This window comes from Podarcis liolepis (assembly GCF_965112155.1).
Source record: "Podarcis liolepis genome assembly, chromosome: 5".
NCBI classification, from domain to species: Eukaryota; Metazoa; Chordata; class Lepidosauria; order Squamata; family Lacertidae; genus Podarcis; species Podarcis liolepis.
The window spans coordinates 96,025,977-96,045,440 of NC_139556.1; the positions used below are offsets into that span (position 1 = coordinate 96,025,977).

At 46.7% G+C, this 19,464-nt stretch overlaps 1 protein-coding gene across 38 annotated transcripts in view; it reads right to left on the reverse strand.

Moving 5' to 3' along the window:
* Positions 1 to 19,464, reverse strand: part of EIF4G1 (eukaryotic translation initiation factor 4 gamma 1) — a 77,437-nt gene that overhangs the window by 36,817 nt on the left and 21,156 nt on the right. For 22 of the 38 annotated variants that reach the window (XM_083503777.1, XM_083503793.1, XM_083503788.1 and 19 more), the window contains 3 exons: positions 12,676 to 12,849; positions 9,577 to 9,676; positions 1,343 to 1,443 (listed from right to left, as the gene is read on the reverse strand). In XM_083503777.1, the coding sequence (XP_083359903.1) occupies positions 1,343 to 1,443; positions 9,577 to 9,676; positions 12,676 to 12,849 (375 nt within the window). Of the gene's footprint in view, positions 1 to 1,342; positions 1,444 to 9,576; positions 9,677 to 12,675; positions 12,850 to 14,128; positions 14,150 to 19,464 lie in introns of all 38 variants that reach the window. The other 16 variants (XM_083503807.1, XM_083503770.1, XM_083503808.1 and 13 more) reach the window with 3 other exon arrangements.

The window sequence follows — 19,464 nt, forward strand, 5'->3', positions numbered from 1 at the left end:
TGCTGCCACAGACCCTGTCAGTTTACTGAGCCATATAAATAGGCATCACCTATCCAGATTGGGACGCGGGTGGCACTGAGGGTGCCTAGGACTTGCCGATCAGAAGGTCGGCGGTTCAAATCCCCACGACGGGGTGAGCTCCTGTTGCTCGGTCCCTGCTCCAGCCAACCTAGCAGTTTGAAAGCACGTCAAAGTGCAAGTAGATAAATAGGTACCGCTCCAGTGGGAAGGTAAATGGCGTTTCTGTGCACTGCTCTGGTTCGCCAGAAGCGGCTTAGTCATGGTGGCCACATGACCCGGAAGCTGTGCGCCGGCTCCCTCGGCCAATAAAGCGAGATGAGCGCCGCAACCCCAGAGTCGTTCACGACTGGACCTAATGGTCAGGGGTCCCTTTACCTTTACCTTTTTATCCTGATTGGCAGCGGCTCTCCAAATCTCAGGTCAAACCTGCTAGCTGAAATCTTTTCAGCTGGATTTGCCAGGATGCTGTAACCACATGCTATTCTACTGAGCTACAGTTCTTTTCTGGCACCTGAACTCCAGCATTCTCCTTTTAGAAGATCCAACTGGCCCTCATAATCTCAGTAATCAGGCTGGGCAATATATCGATATATTGTCCCAAACCGGTTTTAAGTCCGTATCATGATATCAGTATCAGAATTCTTCACTTGGCAATATATTGGGAATCACGATATGTGTGTGTGCATGCCCCATGCAAAAATCACAATGCGGGAAAAACCACGAAGCTAGCCAATGCCTCTACACAGCTTCATCCTTATTTCAGACATTGTGGTATGTCAGTATATCGTGATGTTTAGCTGGTAATGTATCACAGTGCTGAAAACCAGATATCACCCAGCCCTACTCAGTAATACTACAGGCTGTGTGTGTTTTCTGTTTAACTCTGTGGTAACACATCAATTTTGCTGAAGCTGTTCCAACTCTCTTAGCTTGAAGCTGAAGGCCACAAGCCCCTGAGCCCCAACTTGAGCCCAAGTCTCATTGACCTTAATGGAGCTTACTTCTAAATAAACCTATGCAAGATCCCAGTGCCTGGCACATATACTTGTGCTCACCTTTACTTTGAGCCACTTCCCTTGGAACATAAACACACAGACACGGGCTAAGTCTATAATTTGCACTTTAGATGCCAGCATCAAATTCCTAGGTTCCAGGAGAACCACAATGCCTGGGATTCTCTTTCAACAGCCTCAAACCCAAGACTAGGTAGAATTAGAGGGAGGGCGATATGAGAGGCATCAACCACCCAACAAAATGCAGTCTCTGTACAACATAAGCTTTTAACTCATGCCCAGCGGCCACCCCCCAACTCCCATCTTACCGTCTTGCGTTCTCGCTTTGGCGGGATCGGTGGCTGCTGATTCATGATGACCTGAGCAGCAGGGAACTGCTGCACACTCTGGGCAGGGTAATATGCACCAGCTGGAGAGGGGAGAAAAGGAGGAAAGTTAAGGAACTGCTGTCCCAGAATTCCAAGGGGCAAATCATGCATCTGCAGGTGTAGTTCCTGAGCTCATCTCACAAGCTTAAAGGAATGAACCGCAGGGCAGAACCATCAGGTGATGTTGCCAAGCACCTTTTTCAGTGGGGGAAATAATCCCCCGACTAGCACTGGGGCACGTCACTGCTCAGCTCCCCCTCCACACACGTACGAACAAGAAGAGAGAGAATGAATATCCCAGGAGGAACTCCCAAATGAGGCAGGAGGCTCAAGGGTGGCACGTTCGCCTCTAGACCTGGTCAGGAATGTCAAAACCGGACCAACTTGTTCAGCAAGCGACACCTCAGCATTCTTTCTCCATGATCCTGAGCGTCCCTAAGCCACCCCACTTCCCCACCTGGGGCAACCCCTTGCTTTGAGGCTGCCCCATCCTAAATAAAGGCATGCTGAAGAGCTACTGCTGTGACTAGCTAAATCTGTGGCCTTGTTTGCCTGGTTGCATGGAGCAAGGAGGGGAGGAATGAAAGTATGGCTGTGGTCTAGAACTGCGTGTCCCCAGAATTCCCTGGGCCACCTCCTCAGCTCTTCTCCAAACTTCCTTCCAAACCAACTCTCTCTGTAAGCAGCAAACAAGAGAGATAGGAAGACTGCACAGAAGCAGGGACTGGCTCTAGGCATCTCCGCCCCCAGCCACCTTCCCAAGCTTCGTGGCCTTATCTTCTGCCCAGCATGCATGGCACCCACCTAGTCTCTCCATTGGGCAGACTATTTTGAATCCAAGACTCTGGGAGACAAAACTTAAGAGAGTCTAGGGGAGGGCAAGGAGTTCTAGAAATGAGTGGAGAAGCAATCGTGTTGAGAATTACAGGTTCCACAGAAGGGATGTGGAACCTGTGGCCTCTGCTGGTGCTCTTGAACTACACTTCCCATCATCCCCAGCCTCTGGCCCTGCTGGCTCTGAACATCTGGGAGGCACTGGGTTCGCCATTCCTGCCCTAGAGCAAACTCAAAAGGAGAAAAGTTGCCATAAAAACTCACCAAGACACATTTTAAAACATCAATACGTAGAAAACATGAAAAACCGGAGCAAACAAATAGCAGAACTAGTAAAGGGTGCACCATATAGCCAACTTCAGACAGATTCACCTCCTACAGCTTATGGCAAAAAAAGTTATTAAGCACCATACGAAGATGTACTTTCTTTCTGGCCGCCCAAAATCTGCCAGACAGACATCTTCCTGGCAGAATGAGGTATTTCAACTGTGGGCCACCCAATCCCAATGGACATTTGCAGCAAAGCCTTGAGAGGAACTATCAGGAGATTTCCAAGGTTGCTCTCCCAAACATCTCACCTGCTGATGCAAAGTGAGGAAAGCAATGGAAAAGCTTCGCCTAGTTGACCTCTGGGGCTGAGCAGACAGAAAGCCCCAAGATAAATGTGATGCTAAGGTGTAATGATGGACAGAGTGCCTTTGCCAGGGGAGACAACCATGAAACTGGACTATGCCTGGACCAGAGCTTGGGCAAAATGATGGGAGGACAGCCTTTAACAATTGTGGTATGACAGAGCCCATGGAGAAGAGAAGGGGGGAAATAAAACAGGGACAGGGATTCTTGTCATGTTCCCCACACTTCCTTAGGCACTGAGCACCCTTACAGCTGTGTGCAATCCAGGCAATCTGGGTTGGGAGGAACCTAGACTCCAGATGGCATAGCTACCAGACACTGCTAGTGTTTACTTCCTGGCTGTCCTGCACATCCAAGGGGTTACCAACTTGATTAATAATAACAGAACAAAATGTTCCGATTTACAACTGTGCTACAAGGGAAGCTTCAAAAGCAGTTTAATTGCCGTGGTTTCCTCAAACAGAACCGAAGCAATGCAGCACAGCATGGGGGAGGGCTGAGTGCTATATCAATATAGTATCCAAAACCATTTTCAAGCCCATGCCATGATATTGGTTTCATAATTTTTGACCTGGCAATATACTGTAAATCATGATGTATGTGGGTGTATGTACATGTGTGCTATGCAAAAATCACAATGTGGTAAAAATTGTGAAGCTAGCCAATGCCTCTACATAGCTCCATCCTTATTTCAGACATTGTAATGTATCAGTATATCACAATGTTTAGCTGGTGATATATCACAAAGCTGAAAACCAGATATTGCCCTGCCCTAGTGTGGAGGACCTTTCTCCCGTCCCCCCCCCGATGTTCTTCAGCTACAACTCCCATCATTTCTGACAACTGGCCATGCTTGCTAAGATGAGCAGTAGTTCTGCAACATCTGGTTCCCCACACCTTCCGCAAGGCAACTGTGGCTCAGTCCTTCCAACAACCAGGCCAAAGTGAATCAGGTATCAGAAGGAACAAGATTGGGGGTGGGAGCAAGAAACCCTTGAGGTGTGATGCATATCGTCAGAGATAAGGTAGCCTGGACCAGTGGAGGCACAAAAGAAGGCATTCAAAGGATTTCTAAAGGGTGGGAGAAATTCAAAGCAAAAATGATCACGAGCTACAGAGGAAGTGTCTTTCCAGACCTCCTGTGGGACTCTCTCTCCATAGTCAAGGCGTTTCCACCCCGAATGCCCCACGTTCCACAGGTGCACCTAAGCACCAACCCCGCAGCCTGCGCATTGCCTGCATGTGCTAGACCATAGAGAGGAGCTGCTGCACTGACTAGTCTAGCCTGTTCTGAGCACATGGAAGCAGCCCTCTGCCTGTGCTGAGTCATCTGGCCTAATAAACTTTATGGGTGGGGAGTGCAGTGCGGCACTTTCACAAGCTGACAGTCACCCCTGAAGCAAGCAGCCGCAGAAGCACGCAGCAAGCCGGCCGTGGCATGAGGCTGCCCAAGCAGGCAGCGATCCTGGAAAGGGAAGCCGCCAGTGCCTGTGGGAGATGGGCAGCAGGGGAGAGGACCATCAAGCTCACCTCCTCCAATCACCGCAGGCTTGCAAGAGGAGAAACTGCGCACTGATCAACTGCTTCCTGCTACTCCAGGTCTCAAGGCACAGGAGTCAGATTGGGGTCCTGAACACACAAGCTTCTCTCCTAGAGGCCCCAACTCTGCACAGAAGGGATGGGATAGGAGCAGGCAGCATATCAGGCTCAGCACACCCGCTGCAACTCAGACCTCTGAAGAAGCTGAATGCACCTACCTTTCGGGAAAGGGTGTGGGCAGGAGGGGTTTGTTTTTTTGCAACCTCTGCAGCACTGAAAGAACTATGACATGCAGGACTGGGATGGGATGGAGGCCTCAGCTCACATTTCTGAGTCTGCAGGAGCAGACTGGGACAGGTCCAGGCTAAATATAGCAATAGTGCTCAGTGATCATGTGAGCCCCATGTGGGGAAGGGAAGGAGGGAGGGAAGGAGGGAGGAAGAGGAGGACCAAACACTCAAGGCAACTTGACAGAAGAGTTTTGGGGAAATATTAAATCCTGGGGTGGTGAGGAGAGTGTGTGTACTCCAACAGCAGCAAATCTGTGCAAGACAAAGCTGAGAATGTGTTGTCTCCCCTGCTGCGCATGCGCAAACCCACCCACCATTGTGGCTTGGAAACGTAAGACTAAAAGCCACTTCAGGGGTGACTGGGTCAGGGGCTCCTATCAAACCCGCAGCTCTCTTACTGTGCTGCCGCAGCAATCCAAATCCAGGCTGAGGCTAAAGTCTGCGCAGCCACTGTCTGGGCAGTTAAAGATTAAACTGACCCCACCAGAAAGGAGAAGAGGAGAGGGGCCCCTAGAGATGAGACGAGACGGATCCTGCACCCAACCTGCCCAAGCACACAGGTTGCATGATCCAACACTCTAGTGCCGAGTCACTCTTGGAACTGTATTTTCGCGGGCTAAATTATTTCAAAGCAAATAAAAGTATTGAGACCAAACGGGAGTTGAAGAGAACAAGTGTGCACAGTTCTCAGTCACTCTGAGGGAATGTCATGCAAGCTTGCTTCCCACGCCCTCTTGCCAGGGCAACCACGGCCTCGGTTTGCCATCAGAACTATTGTTTCACAGCTCAGGATCACTTCCAACAGGAGTTGGGCTTCAAATATGTCCCATTTCTGTGACATTTAGGGGTAGCAAGACAAGAGACGAATGTGTGAACCTCCCAGGCTTACGCCATGAATGGGGACACGTGTGCCCATCCAGATATTTTCTGGACTCCAACTCCCATCATCCTGTGGCCATCGGTCCAGAATCAGCAGAGGAAATCTGGACCAAACCATTTGGGTGGGTGGGTGCCTAAGGACTTTTAAGTATCCCTAAGGCAATAGTGGGATTGGAAAGAAAATCTGCACCAACAAAGCTGGCAATTGGGAAATTGACATGGGAGCTTGGCTCTGGATATTTCCATTCTTCGGCCATTCCACTGCATGTTTTCTTTTATTTATTTGAATGTGCAGCTCAGGGCTGGCTTAACACTTCCTCCCTGTTAGGCTTCACCCTTCCACCTCGCTCTGAATATATAGCCTTACCTGCTCACTCTGACTCTCCCAATAATCTCTGATTTGCAATTAACCAAACACCTACCCGAGTTTCTAGACCAGAAATGGAGAAACTGAGAGCATCCACACAGGTGTTGCTGGTCTACAGTTGCCATCCTCCCTGGCCGCTGAGCCATCTTGTGAGCAGATGGGCGGTGGAACATTTTAAGGCCACCTGTGTTCTTAACAGTACCACCAGGAGGCCTCTCAGAGAAGTCCCATGTGGTGGGGTTTCTTAGTCTCACATTGCTACCCGTTTCTCTGGCCTAGTTCTTGCTGTGGTAGCTAACCTGGGTAGCAGCTGTACATTTTCAGACTGCAGGTGAGGGTTCCCATGATTTAACAATCGTCCATACAATGAAATCCCCCACCAGCCCCAAAAATGCATGCAGCATCTTGTAAGAACATACATCTGATCACCTGAGCCCACACATGCAGTCTGAAGTGATACAGCCCAGACAAAGGCTTGCCGCCCCAGCAAGAGCTAAGGCTCTACTTCTCTCTCTCTCTCTCTCTCTCTCTCTCTCTCTCTCTCTCTCTCTCTCTCTCACACACACACACACACACACACACAATGTTATCTTACTGTAGTATGAAAAACTTTAATAAAAATCTTGTTACTGGGACTGCATGCTCCCTTCCTTGAAGTGTGAGAATCAGTGCATCTAGTAAAAAGCAAGAGGGCGAGAGGAAATTAAACTGGAAATCGATCAGTTTTAGACTAGGCCTCCTTCCAGTACATGCAACCCCCCCCCTTTATGTTTATCTTTATCAAACATGTCTTTATTTAATAAAATTTATACACTGCTTGATTGTAAAAAAAATAAAATAAAAATCAAAAGTCCCCCAAGCAATAAAGGTAAAACAAGAATATCAAGAAAAAAAGGCAACCGCATTTTAGAACATACAGAATACGAAAGCAAATTAAAACTGTCTCAACTTTCTAAGCACCTGAGTAGGCTCGTTTAAAGAAGGTGGTTTTTAGCAGGCGCCAAAATGAGTAAAGCCAAGTCACCTGCTCGATGTCAAAGCGCAGGGAGTTCCAAAGCGTAGCCGCTGCCACACTAAATGACTGAGCTCTTACAAATGTGGAATGGGTATTCTGCGGCACCTGTAGTAGTGCCAATTCCATGTGGCCTGCTCCTATAAACACCGCTTCAAAATCGTAGTGGAAGATCATACATTTTTCAAACACGCTTCCAATACAAAGAGCTCCCTGTGTGTAGTGTGAACTAGCACATACAGAAGTTTTTTTCTGGGGTACGCATACCCCTAAACATTTTGTGAATCTTTGTACTTTTGTCCATTTACTGTATTTATTTTTTCCTGTTTGAACTATAAAATTGTGATTTTCTTGAGTCAAAACATTTTTTTTTAGGAAAAAAGCACTGCATAAACACACCCGCCCCACCCTGCACTCTTTCAAGTCCTGGTATCAGGGCCAGCATACAATGAATACCAGTTTCTGGGGGGCAACTGTGGAAGAGAAAGCCACTGCCTTCATAACCAGCTGATAGGACTCCCAAGGTGCATCTGGCAAGCAGCTGTAGGCAAGAGAATGCAGGACTAGAAAGCCCTTTGCTCAGACCTTTTTGTGATCTGAAATGGTGCTGTCCAGAACTCCATCAGACCTGATCATCTCACAGTTAAGTCTGCTTTTATGGGGAAAGTGCTAAGAGTTTTCTGAACTTTTACATCAATTCATGTACAGTGGTACCTCGCAAGACGAATGCCTCGCAAGACAAAAAACTCGCTAGACGAAAGGGTTTTTTTGTTTTTTGAGCTGCTTCACAAGATGATTTTCCCTATGGGCTTGCTTCGCAAGACGGAAACGTCTTGCAAGTTTATTTCCTTTTTCTTAACACCGTTAATATAGTTGTGACTTGACTTCGAGGAGCAACTCATAGAACGTGGTGTGGTAGCCTTTTTTGAGGTTTTTAAAGACTTTGGTGATTTTTGAAGCTTTTCCAAAACTTTCCCGACACCGTGCTTCGCAAGATGAAAAAAATCGCAAGACGACAAAACTCGCGGAACAAATTAATTTCGTCTTGCGAGGCACCACTGTACGTTATATCTCAGCGATCCTTACAATGGCCCTTTAACGTAGGCCACTATTCTACCCCCTTGCCCTGTAAAAAGGCAGGGAGGCTGACAGCAAAAAACGGCAGCTTCCTCAGGCTATCGGCTATCTAACAAGTTTATGGCTGAGACGACATCTGAACAGGGCAACTTACTGTCTCATAGCTCAATCCCTTAATAACTATGCTGCAGCCTTTCCTTTCATACTAGCAAAGGTCTCTTTGACACACACACACACAGGGAGGTTCTCATCTGCCCTCCCCAGAACCCTGTTCTTAAGGCCCTTAATTCTCATCCCCTACTGAAAGTGGAACAATGACACACCTATTTGCAACTGCATCTACTGTGTAATCTTGAGCCAATATACTCTCCTTCTACAGCGTCTCTCTTTGTCTAACCTTGCAACTAATTGGGATAGTGAGCATAGCCTACAATCGTGCGCAGCCTACAATCTTGTCAAAAATCATAGGCTCAACCTCCTGGAACAAAAATCTCTTGCACCACTCAGTTTGCTTGTTTCTTAGCTAGATTTCCAGAGCACAGCCACAGAAAGAGAATAGAGGCTAGCAGTCCAGAGGTAAGAATCCAACTACATGGGACTCCCCCAGTCTCTTCTGAAAACATCTTTTGCTCAGTGATTAGATACTCCTGCACTTCCATATTCTAGTCTGAAGGGAGTGAGGGGCAGAGGAGAATCACTTGGAAAACACACACACACACACACACACACGTGTGCAAATCAACAATCAGGAAGAACAGAAGCAATTTTGAATCGGGCTGTAACTGAACTAGCTTTATATTAATTTTCCAATCAGAACACTGGGTTGCTATTCAGTGAATTTGCAAAACTAGAAAACTAGAATTTTGGCCCAAATGTTTAGTATAAATACTTTTTATTGAAGGTCCCTCCTAGATGCAGGACTTGAATTAGTTTCCTTGGTTCTGTGTTTTATTTAAGAGTTGGTCCCTAACCTGGGTAACAAACAGTGATGTAGAAGTAAATTCTTAACCACGCTCAATTGGAGGCTTTCTGCAATTGAGACCCTCCTTTCATTTTGTAGTTTAAGAGCTAAGTCAAACTAGACTTCTCTCCCTCCCACAACATCCTCTCTCCCCACGCCACCCCACCCCAGATTTTCTTGACTGTGTGCGACACAGAATGACTGCGGCAAAAGGAATTCTAACTTAATCAAGCAGGGAGAACATCAGTTGCCTTCCACACTTTCACAGCAAGTAAAGCCACTGCTCAAGGCTAAACTGCAAAGGTGACTTGAGCCCAGAGACATCTTGTACATAGATGGAACTTGCAGAACAGGATCAAGAGCAGAAACACACTGGATGCCATCAGCGCTCAGTCAGGCAAAGAAAAAGCTGCTCCCACCCTGCAATTTTACGCACCACCAAAATCACAGGATCTTAAACCTGGAAGGGACCCCAATGGAACTGGAAGTTCAACCCCCTGCAATGCTACAAATAGAACATGTAGTGATATATTCCTCTCCCCCACACACACCACACAATGACAGTCATACCCGTCCCCTTACCATAGGTGCCAAATTCTGTGGGGCTGGCTCCAGGGTAAAAGCTGGGGGCACCTGGCTGAACAGGATACTGCTGAGTTGGAACAACGTATGTGGAGCGGCCCTGGGTCAGAGAGGAAAAGGAAGAAAAGGGTAGCAAGTAAGTTCCCGAGATTAAGCTTGGAGGAGGAAGACTTGACACACATAGGGCAGGGGTTGCAATAATGCCCCAGTAACGTGCACCAGAACAAGAGGAGCAGAACCGGCAGGCCATAAGCAAGGCCGCAATAAACACAGAGAATAAGAATAAAAATTTATTATTTATACCCCGCCCATCTGGCTGGGCTTCCCCAGCCACTCTGGGCAGCTTCCAAAAGAATATTAAAATACTGTGATACATACAGAACAAAAGATACCATCAACCCCACTAAGGGGCTCGTGAACCTGGGGACACCAAGCTGTGGCTTTCCAAAGCTTACATCCAACCTCCCTAGAGGTGGTGAAGGCATTTTCTAACTAAAGGGGGCGTTTCCAAATTCTGCCTCTTTTGCATCCGCTTTAATGAGTCACGAAGCACCTGCTCATTCATCCCTTATCCAGTACTACATAACTCTATGCCCCATCCTAGATAAGGGTTGACACAGAAGCTGCCTGATACCATTTGTCTACAGCCTTTCTGATCCTCCGCAGCTTCTCCCCACCAGCTTAAAAGCAGCCATAGACACACAGCTTTCATGTTCTCTCCCTATTTTTATACTCTACATTTGACTTCCTTCAGATTGTTTTATTGATATTTTAATATTCTATAAACCACTTTGAGATTTTTCTTGAAAATATAAAGCAGTATAGAAATGAAATGAAATGAAATAATGCTGCATTTAATCTGTGTGCCATGGCAGTGAGCTCCACCAGCCATGTCTGGGTACTATCTCCAAAACTGGATCATTACCCCTCTCAACCCCCTGACTTTGGGGCAGCGAGAGGCTCACAGTGACAGAAAATCAAGAACCTGTGGCCTAGCATTGTGGAATCTGCTTTTGAATAAAAGCTCAGATGGCACTGATGCTCTGGGTACCTTACCCTAGACATCAGACAAGGCAATCAGGGAGATTCCTTCCCACTTTTATGATGGATGCTGGCATAAAGCGAGGCTGGAAGGTATCCAGTAGCTGGATACCCATCACCTGAAAGAATTACATGTGCAGCCTACTCACACACATATTCGACAACAACACCCCCAGATCAGTAGCCTCTCCACTCCAGCATCTGGGGTGAAAATGTGGGAGTGGAAGGATCCATGGCCTTTTAAAACGTGGAGGGAGCAGGAGTTGTTTTCGTTTGTTCTTATGTTTTTTGTAGTTTTATACTGTAAACCACCCTGTGATCCCTGGACGAAGGGCGGCATAGAAATTAAATAAATAGTAGACACATAGCCAAGGAGAGCTTAGGGCTGCAAGTGGATCAGATCTCAAATTGATAAAAACAGTACGAGTGAAATAAATTGTCAACATCCTCTCTGTATACATTTTCCACAAGAATACACACCAGTTCAAAAGAAAAAAGCAGCACGGTTAGTTTGTTTTATGGTGTGCCCAGGAGTTGCTGCAGGCATCACCAATGAGAGATCTCACCTGCCTTCCTGTAAAAGTTAATGCTTTCTGAAAAACAAGGCCTGCCCTTTGCAGCTTTTGAAAAGACTTGTATTAAAACCAACCAGTAAGTCAGTAAGACTTGATTTAAATCATTTTTTTACACAAAGACTCATTCTTGCTGGTATAATCTTAATATTTACAACCAGATGAAGGTTTCATTTTTGGAATAATAAAATTTCAGGGTAGTTTTTACCGTTATATAAAAAATTACTGATTTGGTTTTACTATTAGAAATACATAGACAGGTAATTATGGAAATTGTGAGGTTTAATAAGTTAACTGTTTATATTTGGACAACTTTTCTACTGTACTTTATTGGAAGGAGAAAAATAATCATTTCATTAATAACAAATTAAACAATTTATTTAACTCAAACAATAACATTATAGCATATGTATCCATGTTTGTTAACTGATGTGGTTAAACAATCTTTTTTTAAAAAAACTTAGACTGAGTTTTAGCACACATGAAAAACTTACGACAAATCCTTATTTCCTGATTAACAGCCTTTGGACTGTAACGTAACTTAAATAGAAAACTATCTTTAGAAAGATTTTTCCTCCAAAAGCATTTTATTTTAAAAATTTGATTTAAATTAAAAAAGCCAATTTTTTAAAAATCCATTTTTAAAATCATTGATTTTTATCCACCCTGAAACCAACATTACATTTTAGATCCGCTACCTGACAAAATCAGGGGTCACTTTTTTGTTTTTTGAGTTGATCAAAATGGTTTAAACTGATTAAACTTCGCAGCCCATACAGACATCATAGGTGCATCAAACCAGCCTGAAAGCGTGCACACACACAAAAATGTTCTCAGTGGCCATCCCTCAGTTCTGGGTGACTCACCCATGCCCGGCCTTTCATGGTTTCCTTAAATGGTGCAAGATGCTATTTATTCAAACTCATTTGGGGTGAATGAGGAGGGAGAGGGCAGCATAATTAGCAGGTTACCCACCCCAAGCCCTTGGGATAGTGTCGGATATGTGTCACATGAAGTAAATAGTTCACACGCAGGGTTGTAAGAGCAGTTTCGCTACCTCTTAAGCTCCTACCGCTCCATAAGCGGGACATGGGTCACATCAGACATGCCAAATCTCTGCAACTGCCCCCTCTCATCAGGACTGGGGACATTTCCCTTCTGCTCCCAGGGCTTGCCGAAGCCCTGTTTCTGACCAGCACATTTGCCAGGAATATGTGCACATGCATAAGCGGGGTTACCATTAATCTTATTTTACGAAACAAGACAGCAGTGCCCATAGATAACCACAGGAAACGTTGGAGGCAGGAGGAGAGTGCTGGGGGTTAACAGGTGAGGGTGCCAGGAGCGAGGGTCTGAAGCCTGACCCACAACTCTATCAAGAGGCCCGAGGAAAAACAAGCCAGCAGCAGGCTCCCGGAGACAAGGCTCGCTTGGGAAAGTGCAAAGAGCTCTCCAGGTCTGCCCTCAGCCCCGTTCTAGCCCTCACCTGCTGTCCAGGGATGTAGTAGCCTTGCGAAGCAGGGTAGGAGATCTGTGAGGGGATCATCATCACCTGGGAAGCAGCTGGATAAACATGAGTGGGTGGGCCAGGCCGAGCCGACGTATTACTCTGCACCCGGGAAGCACTTGTCGGAGGCTGGGCCCTGTTCTGGTAGAAATGCTTCAAGAAAGAGAGAGAGGGAAAGAGAAGAGAGAGGGGCATGCTTGGTTAGCAAGGCCTGGCCTGAGGAAACCCCAGAGACACAGCTGCCAGTCCCGTGTCCACCTCCCAAAGACTCTGGCTGTGGATATGTGGAGAAGGTGGCGCACAAGAATCTGCCTGTACCCATAAAAGCATGGCACAGGGACTGCCAATGCCAAACCTGGATTCTCTGCAAACCAAGCTTTTGTTTTTATTTCAAAGAAGGAAAGCAAGTTTCGGGACCTGGAAGGCTGCAGAGAAATACAAATGGCCAATTTCCACATGCCATGCTCTAGTCTTCCAGACGGAAGGTTACAGGGTCTCTATATTAAGATGGCAGAGGCCACAATCCTCCAGCCGCCCTAGGCGGCAACCTAGTTTACCTGTGAGAAGCAGGAGAATGGTGGTGGGTTGGCACTTCCACCTCTTATGAGTGGCCCACCACTTTGTCCACAAATATAGCTGAAGGGGCAGAGAAAACGGTTCAATTTAGCCTGGGGTCTCCTGTTGCAGACCTTCCATGCTATACTGTTCTATGTGTGTAGGTCCTCCTTAGTCAAATAAGCATAACCAAAACTCAACAAAACAAACTCAATGCAAGATGTGCAGAGAGGATACATGATGCAAATTACCTTGACTACAAATGGGTCAAGTTTCTTCAAAACTCAAGATCAAATGATAGTTGCCTACATCCAACAGGAACTGGCAACACTAGGCAATTCCAAACCTGGGTTGCCTCTCCCGAATTTCACAGAACTAACACATGAAGCTCATCTGCAGCCAACCTGGGGTTTCTAGAGGTGCTACGGCATATGCATACAAGCCCCAGGATGCAACGCAACATCACATGGGCAAGGCAAGGTAGCGGGTGGGGGGGGATAGAAGACAAGAGCAGTGAATTCTGCAACCCACAGAGCAAATACTTTTTAAGAAATTACACAAGAGCAAGAGGATGTTCCAGAGGCAGCCAGATCAGTACGGAACATCTCCACCCCTTGCCAAGATGCAAAGGAAGCCCGTTATGGATCATGCTAATTCACGTGACTCTCTTTCTCAGCCCTCTGCACAATGAAAGTGGTACTCTAGCCAAGGAGTTGTGCTTCTCCCCATTCCCACAAAGACTGACCCTATATATTGACTTTTGTTTTAGTTGCGCACTGAGCTACGGATTGGAGACTAGAGTGGGCTCTAAGTGACTTGCGCCAATGCTCGGACCCTCCCGCTCCCAACCAGAGTAGGGTTATAGAAAAGGCATTACCTGAAGAGACCTGAATCCTCCCTGTTAGCAAGCACGCACGCACACACACGCACACAAGGAGAAAAGGGAGAGAGAAGAGAGACACACAGAGAAAGAGAAAGAGACAGGAGTTACCTACAGCCAGACAAGTTACGAGGCTCAGGGGAACAGCTGAATGCTGAGCAGGAAAGCAACAGCAGCGCCATGAGAAGGAAACTGGAATAGGGGGAGGGGAAAGGAGGAGGAGGCTCAAGGGAGAAAAGGGAAATAGGCTGGGATGCATGACCAGAGGCAAGAAAATGCCATCCTGGGGAACAACTCTGCTTGCAAAGTCCTTACACCGCTTCCCACCAAGGGTTCAATGAAACTCTGGACCTAACTGCAGAAAAGTGTGTGTGTGTGTGTGTTTTGGGGAGGGTGTTGTTTGTCAAGCAGCTGGGCAGGCCAGAATGTGCAGCTGTGCTGTGTTCAGAACAGCTCGTGAGTCACAAATGGTGCCGGCCTCCTTTACATCGACTGACATGCTCTGCATTTAACTTGCAAGTGGTCCAGCCCTCACTTGCAACGCGTTCTCCATCTCTGCATTCTGACTCGTCTTCCTTCCCCTTGCCTCCTTCCCACTGGCTACCAAGCTCATCTATATAATCTGCATCCTTTTCACACTCACATCCTAGCATCTCCTGCTCCAGCCTTTGGGCAGAGACTGTCACAGCGCCCAAAACACTGCTGGCCCTGAGTAAGAACTCTGAACTAGGGATTCATCCGCAGTGTCTCCCATACTAGAGGGAACAAATCCTGTAACCTAGAAAAGAAGATATTGCAGTTTTTGCTGTTCTTATTACGGTTTTGTTTTCATTTTGGATTTTTAATGCTGTTAAATTGCCCTGTGATGTTTGGGTGAAGGTCAGTGTGAATTTACTGCTGCTGCTACTACTACTACTACTACTAATAATAATAATAATAATAATAATAATAACTATTTATGTCTTTATTGGAGACACAGGGAAAGAGGAAGGGGGAAATGGCACATGTCACCTATGGCATCAGTTAATTGACTTGGAACACATCCTAGGGAACTTCAATGTAAGATGGGCACCTGGCAGCACTCAAGAGTCATGGAAGTTGCTGAAAACATTAATCAAAAGTGTTCTTTTCAAGTCCTACAAGAATATGCATCTGGGTGTAGCACCCCAGCACAACGCTCTATGTGGGGCTTCCCTAGTGCTTGATCCAGAAGCTGCAGTTGGTGCAGAGTGCTGCAGCACGATTGCTGACAAGAATGAGGCCTTGTCAGCACGTAACAACTGTGTCCAGAGACCTGCACTGGCTGCCCATTTGCTACTGAGCCAAGTTCAAGGTGTTAGTATCAGCATATAAAGCCCGTAACAACTTGGGACCAGTTTGTCTATGAGATCGGCTTACACCACATATCCACGCGATCGCTTCGATGGCTGGAATTGGCACTATTGCAGATGCCACATAATATCCGTTCCACATTTCTAAGAACTTGATTGTTTATTGTGATAGCACCTATGTTTTAGAACTCACTGCCTATTGATACCTTTGCTGTACTCTTTTTGGCACCTGCTAAAAACATTATTTAGATAAGGCTACACAGATGCTTAGAAAGTTGGGTAATTTTAATCTAGCATTTTAACATTTGCATGTTTTTAAGTATTGTACATTTCTCTTGATTTTTTAAAAATCTTTTTGTAGAATTGCTCTGAAAGGTTCATTTAATTTTTGAACTTTCTATTTCTGCTGAACTGTGCAAATACGGTTTTCCTCTTTATGTGATCCAACACTGTTTGCTCTCATTGACTGGAATTTGCACAACACTGGAAAGTGATCTTTGCACCAGGAAAAAGTGATTGCTTAAGGAAGTGATGGGATTTGTTTATTTTGGTTAGGCCAGCAGATACAGTATGAAAACGTAAGGAGATGTTTGCAGTTCAACTGCGCATTATATAATGACAGCACTGCTGGAAATAGATGTATGCAGATTTGAACGCAAGGTTCCTTTTCTTTGTATATGATTGGATATTTGCACAAATACTTTCAATTTCGTAATGAATAAATGGGAATAAATGATGGCACCTTGTACACCTCCTTCCAGCAACGCTGCAGCCAAGCTGGTGCCAAACATTTTGCTCTGCTTTCCTTTGAACCACATCAGAGTCCAATAGAGGGGTCTTGTCATCTGGGCAGCCCAGGACCTCCATACACTCTGCCCAGGCTTCCACCCCAGGGAGGTCATTTTGGTGCTGCCAACACAGTGGTTTGATTTCACCCCAGAGGTGCACTCCATTGTCTCTTGAGACAGACGGATGCCAACAAATGGGAAGGGGGACAGAAAGAGGAGAAGCCAATAAAAGCCTTAACTGCTTCTACCTGAAGTGTCCCCATGACTAAAATGTAAGAACGTAGGAAGAGCCTTGCAGGGTCAGACCACAGAGCCATCTAGTCCAGCATCCTGTTCCTACATTGGCCAACCAATGGGAAACCTGCAACCAGGTGGAATCGCACTATCCCTAAAATCTTTACCAGCAACTAGGATTCAGAGGCATATTGTCTCCAACAGTGTAGGCAGAATGCAGCCAATGAGCCCAATAACCATCGGCAGTCTTATCCTCCATGAATGAGCAGGTCTTCCTTGCTGGAACCCATGCCCCATTTCTGAAGGAAAGAAACACCTTTCAGCTGCCGTGCTCCCTGCATCATCATCATCATCATAATTTATTATTTATACCCCGCCCATCTGGCTGGGTTTCCCCAGCCACTCTGGGCGGCTTCCAACAGAATATTAAAATACAGTAATAAAAGCTTCCCTAAACGGGGCTGCCTTCAGATGTCTTCTAAAAGTCTGGTAGTTGTTTTTCTCTTTGACATCTGGTGGGAGGGCGTTCCAAAGGGCGGGTGCCACTACCGAGAAGGCCCTCTGCCTGGTTCCCTGTAATTTGGCTTCTTGCAGTGAGGGAACCGCCAGAAGGCTCTCGGCACTGGACCTCAGTGTCCGGGCAGAACAATGGAGGTGGAGACGCTCCTTCAGGTATACTGGACAGAGGCCGTATAGGGCTTTAAAGGTCAGCACCAACACTTTGAATTGTCATCGGAAACAAACTGGGAGCCGGTGCATAACACTATCTCAGTTTTCCAGCTTTCTAAGCTCTTGGGAAGGCCCTCAAAAGATGGGAAGATGGGTGAGGGAGGGGAAGCTTTGCGATCACAAAGGAGGCCATGTGTTATGAAGGGCAAAGCCACCCTCAACCCCCTTTCTAAGCACGGCCCAAATGAGCCATAACTGCAAATGTACTTGCATGCACATGTGCACAGCCTGGAACCCAAAGCAGCTGGAGGCCTCAGTGGTTAGCAAAGCGGCAGTGCTGTGCAAATTGGAAGAGGTAAAGAGGAGGGGAATTCAAACCCCAAGGGACAAGGGGCAATGTAGCAGAAGAGGAGATCACAGATGGGAGTGGGCTACCAGTGATCCACCAGCACATCTCGCCGTGACAAGGAACCTCTCGCCGAGCTACTTCTCGTGGGCTTCATTAGCAACAGCTAGATCCATAGTGACGTCCCCAGAGGGCGGGGGGCAGACGTGAAGAATGGTAACAGCCCTGCTGCATCAGACCAAAGGCCAGTCTAACCTGCCCTCCGGTTTCCCAAAGAGGTCAACCATTGGGAAGCCACAAGTAGGACATGAGCACGATAGCTCTTGATCCCTAGCAGCTGGTATTCAGGAGCCAAATGCCTCTGATACTGGAGCTGCTATGCAGACATCCAGACTTGCAGCCACTGAGAGACTTGTTCTCCATGGAGTTTGTCCAATCCGCTCTAAAGCCATCCAAGCTTTGAGGACAAGGGTTATTCTAGATAGTCATCAACGTAGATGTCAAGTGGAGCTGCCTCCCCCTGCATCATCAACTTGCCACCTTGGGGCAATCCCCTCTATGCACCCAGAAGGTGCTCTTTACTCTGCAGTTCCTTAAGATACTGGGCATGCAAACTGGAAAACTGCTAGAATGTGTAATTTAACACAGTGAATCAGTTCTGAACTAAGGGAACTAGTATTGAGTAGCAATAATTCTTAACAGGTCATCTTCAGAAATTGAACTGTGGAACAGAAGTATTCCCAGCTATTTTTTTTTTTTAAAACGCACTCACTCTAACAACAGTACTGTAATACAGGCCAATATCATCTTCTCTGGAAGGCTGATATTGACAGGTGGTGGCTTCCTAAAATCACACACTGAGATCATGGCAGAAGTGAAACCTGAAGTCCAGATTTCCTCATTCCCAGCCCAGTATTTTAGCAAGAGACACAGTAGGCCAGTGTTTCTCAAACTTGGGTCTCCTGCTGTTGTTGGACTACAACTCCCACCATCCTTGACCACTGGTCCTACTAGCTAGGAATGATGGGAGCTGTAGTCCAGCAGCTGCTGGGGACCCATGTTTGAGAAACACTGTAGTAGGGGATCTGAAGCAGTCCACAGATTCTCTACTGAAAAACCATGCTCCTTGTTTTGTCCACTGTGGGTGTGTATGACACCCACGCAGCCAAGGGCTGACTCAAGGAGTCAGGAGTTCTGACTAGGCACTGGGACACCAGCTTCAAATGAGAATACAATCTGAGGTCCAGCAAGGTTAGCACAGGGGCAGCCAGGATACAAATCTCTTCGGTTAGCATTACAGGTGCTATTTGACCAAAAGTGGATTGGGCTCTTCAGAGTGAACCAACGAGGAGGAACGAAACCAGACTCAAAATCCTAGGTGACACCTTTTAAAAACTCCTAACCAAGCATGTAGGGTTACAGGAAAGTTCCTGAATGTGTAACTTCTGGGAATGAGTGAATCTATGGCTCTACATATTTTGCTGGACTAAAACTCCCATCACCCCCAATGAATGGGCCCTGATACGAGGGAACTACAACTATGTCTGGTGGTCCAGAGTTTCCCCACCCCTGGAATAAGACCTCCAACCTTTTTTGGGTCAGATCCCCTCAAAGTTAACAGTAACTGAAGCTTTCGAGAGAATGTCTGGGGGGCAACACTATGAAGCCTTGTCATCTCTCCATGGCACCCCAAAGGGCAACTGGGGGGGGCGGGCCAAGAAAGGAAAGCAAGCTGACAGTTTTGAAATGGTCCTAAAACCAATCTCTGGGCACAGACAGGCAGCTTGTTCCACAGGAAGGGAAGGGGTGGCACAGAACAAGGAAGAAACACAAGCAGAAGAAGAAGCAGCAGCAGGGAAGCAGCTGTCATGAGTCAGCATGTCATGCAAGTCACATGGGAAGGGGAGAGAGTCCTCTGCCTTGGACACTGCAGTCAAACAGACCCTAGCAGCCTGGTCACCCCTG